At 45.5% G+C, this 2,538-nt stretch overlaps 1 protein-coding gene across 1 annotated transcript; it reads left to right on the top strand.

Moving 5' to 3' along the window:
• The first annotated feature begins 1,191 nt into the window (after positions 1-1,191).
• Positions 1,192-2,115, top strand: LOC123018909 (olfactory receptor 10G4-like). The gene has a single exon (XM_044421368.1). It carries the CDS (start codon positions 1,192-1,194, stop codon positions 2,113-2,115), a length of 924 nt encoding a protein of 307 aa, XP_044277303.1.
• The last annotated feature ends 423 nt before the right edge of the window (positions 2,116-2,538 follow it).

Raw genomic sequence — 2,538 nt, 5'->3', positions numbered from 1 at the left:
TTGGTCAGAGATAAGAGAGTTTTTAATGCCAATTTATCTTTAGATATTCTGCAAATAGCCATTATAAAAATTGTGTGTATTTTGCAGGCAGGCAGACCTGCTACATAGAGCTGGGTCAAAGCCATCAAGGAAAGGATCTTCTCCTTCTCTCTTTCTCTCCTTCTCCTTCTCCTTCTCCTTCTCCTCTTCCTGTTGCCCGAGGTTCATTTAACTGGAGGCACCAGCCAGTGGCAACTGAAAACTGCCAAGCAGGCTGTGACTTCTCAGTGGTGTGCCTGGGAACTGAATTGAGGACCTTGCTCATTTGAAACCAGAATTACAAGCCGGACCCAAAGGCCTGGAGTGCAAGCAGAAGTCTCCCCCGCTCCAGTGCGCTGGTGGAAATAACTTCTGGACATGCACGGGTATCTTCAGATCCACCATAGTCTATTCACCGTTCTTAGGTGGGTCTGGGGAACCAGGATAAGTGTGAAGATGTTTGCTCTTTCAAGGAGCTCAATGGTGTGGCACAGATAGTTCCTTCTCATGTGTAGATTTTGGTTGGGCCGGTTGCTATTAGTGGTTAGCAATGATTCTTTTTCCCAGAGACATTTCAAGAGTAGTAGCGTCCCCTTTTCTGAACCTTCTCTTCCATGCAGACTTCTTGGCTGTTGATTTCCTCCCTGCCTCCCCCCTGCCCCCGCTTCCTTCCTTGTTTCTGTAACTTGACCCGAAAGAACTCCCCCCCTTCTCCCTTAACTCTCCTTCCCCCTTTAACCATCTCTTTAAGCTCCGCTGTTCCTTGATGCACTCACCTTGCTAGCACCTCTCCTGTAGACCATTCCATTATCGTTATTCAGCCTTCCCAGTTCCTCACGCTTTCTTCCATCCCCACCTCCTTGTGTTCCAATGGACCAAACTGCAAGCCATGCATTTAATATGTCTGTGACCTTTATGTATGTATGTATTTAATGCCAGCCATTGTGTGGTTGTTGGTGGTGAACTGAAGGCCAAGTCTGTGGCGTATGGTGAGTGAAGCTGGATCCATTTCCTCATGCCACAATCCCAGGGTAAATTAGGGACTCAAAACCTCTCCATTGAAATATTTTCAGATTTCCCTTTTCTTGCTTAGGTGCAAGATCGTCTCATCCGGGCACTGCAGTGCACAAGATCACAAGGCTATGAGGTCTGGAACAGAATCACCGTAGAAAGATGTCCAACTTCACTGCTAGGGTTCAATTCACCCTCTGTGGGTTTTCCAACATTTTGGAAGTACAGATCCTCTTTTTCGTGTTCTTTCTAACCATTTACCTGTTGACTCTTCTTGGCAATGTCCTCATAGTCCTTGTCGTACATTCCAACCCTCCGCTCCATTCTCCCATGTACTATTTCCTCTGTGAGCTCTCTCTCTTGGACATGTTCTATTCCAGTGCTACGGTGCCCAAGATGTTGACCGGCATCCTGACGGGTTCTCACGCCATTTCCTTCGAGGGCTGTGTAGCTCAGCTCTATTCCTTCCACTTCTTTGGAGGCACCGAATGCTTTCTGCTCACCGTCATGGCGTACGACCGATACGTAGCCATATGCAACCCACTCCATTATGCTGGGATCATGAACAGGGTAACTTGCTTGAGGCTGGTGGCTGCCACGTGCCTGGTGGGCTCCCTCCATTCCACCCTTCAGACTGTGCTCACCTTCCAGCTCCCTTACTGTGGGCCTTACCAGCTTGACCACTATTTCTGTGATGTCCCACCATTACTGAAGGTGGCCTGTGCAGAAACTTTTCTGAATGAGACGGTCGTGGTGGTGAACATCGGAGTCGTGGCGCTGAGCAGTTTTGCTCTGATCCTCGGTTCCTACCTCCGCATTGTTGCGGCGATTCTCAAGATGCATTCTGAGGAGGGGAAGAAGAAGGCCTTCTCCACCTGTGCTTCTCATCTCACTGTGGTGGTCCTCCTCTACGGCCCTTGCATCCTGATCTACACGCAACCCTCAATCAGCCACCCAGTACTGAAGACAGTGGCCCTTTTTTACACGTCTGTGACACCTGCCCTGAATCCCATCATCTATACCTTGAGGAATGATGAAATCAAAAAGGCTGTGGACAAACTGGCATTCACTAAGATATTTTCTTGAACAATATCAAATATCTTGAAGATATTTTCTTGAACATTATCAAGTATCTTGAAGATATTTTCTTGAATGTTATCAAATATCTTGAAGATATTTGCTTGACCGTTATCAAATATCTTGAAGATATTTCTTGGATGTTATCAAATATCTTGAAGATATTTTCTTGAATTTTATCAAATATCTTGATATTTTCTTGAAGATATTTTCTTGAACATTATCAAATATCTTGAAGATATTTTCTTGAATGTTATCAAATATCTTGATATTTTCTTGAACATTATCAAATATCTTGGTGTCTTTGGTCCTGACTCTTGGCTTGTTCTCCAGTGACTGGTTTATTTCATAGGCTCTGCTTTCAGGATCAGCATTGTCTGCCACCCACAGCTTGGTCCTAAAAGTCTCTGAGCAATGCAAAATTTAGGGTGT

The sequence above is a fragment of the Varanus komodoensis genome, unplaced genomic scaffold, assembly GCF_004798865.1.
Source record: "Varanus komodoensis strain SLA01 unplaced genomic scaffold, ASM479886v1 scaffold119, whole genome shotgun sequence".
In the NCBI taxonomy this organism is placed as follows: domain Eukaryota; kingdom Metazoa; phylum Chordata; class Lepidosauria; order Squamata; family Varanidae; genus Varanus; species Varanus komodoensis.
This window is presented reverse-complemented; position numbering and strand designations above follow the sequence as displayed.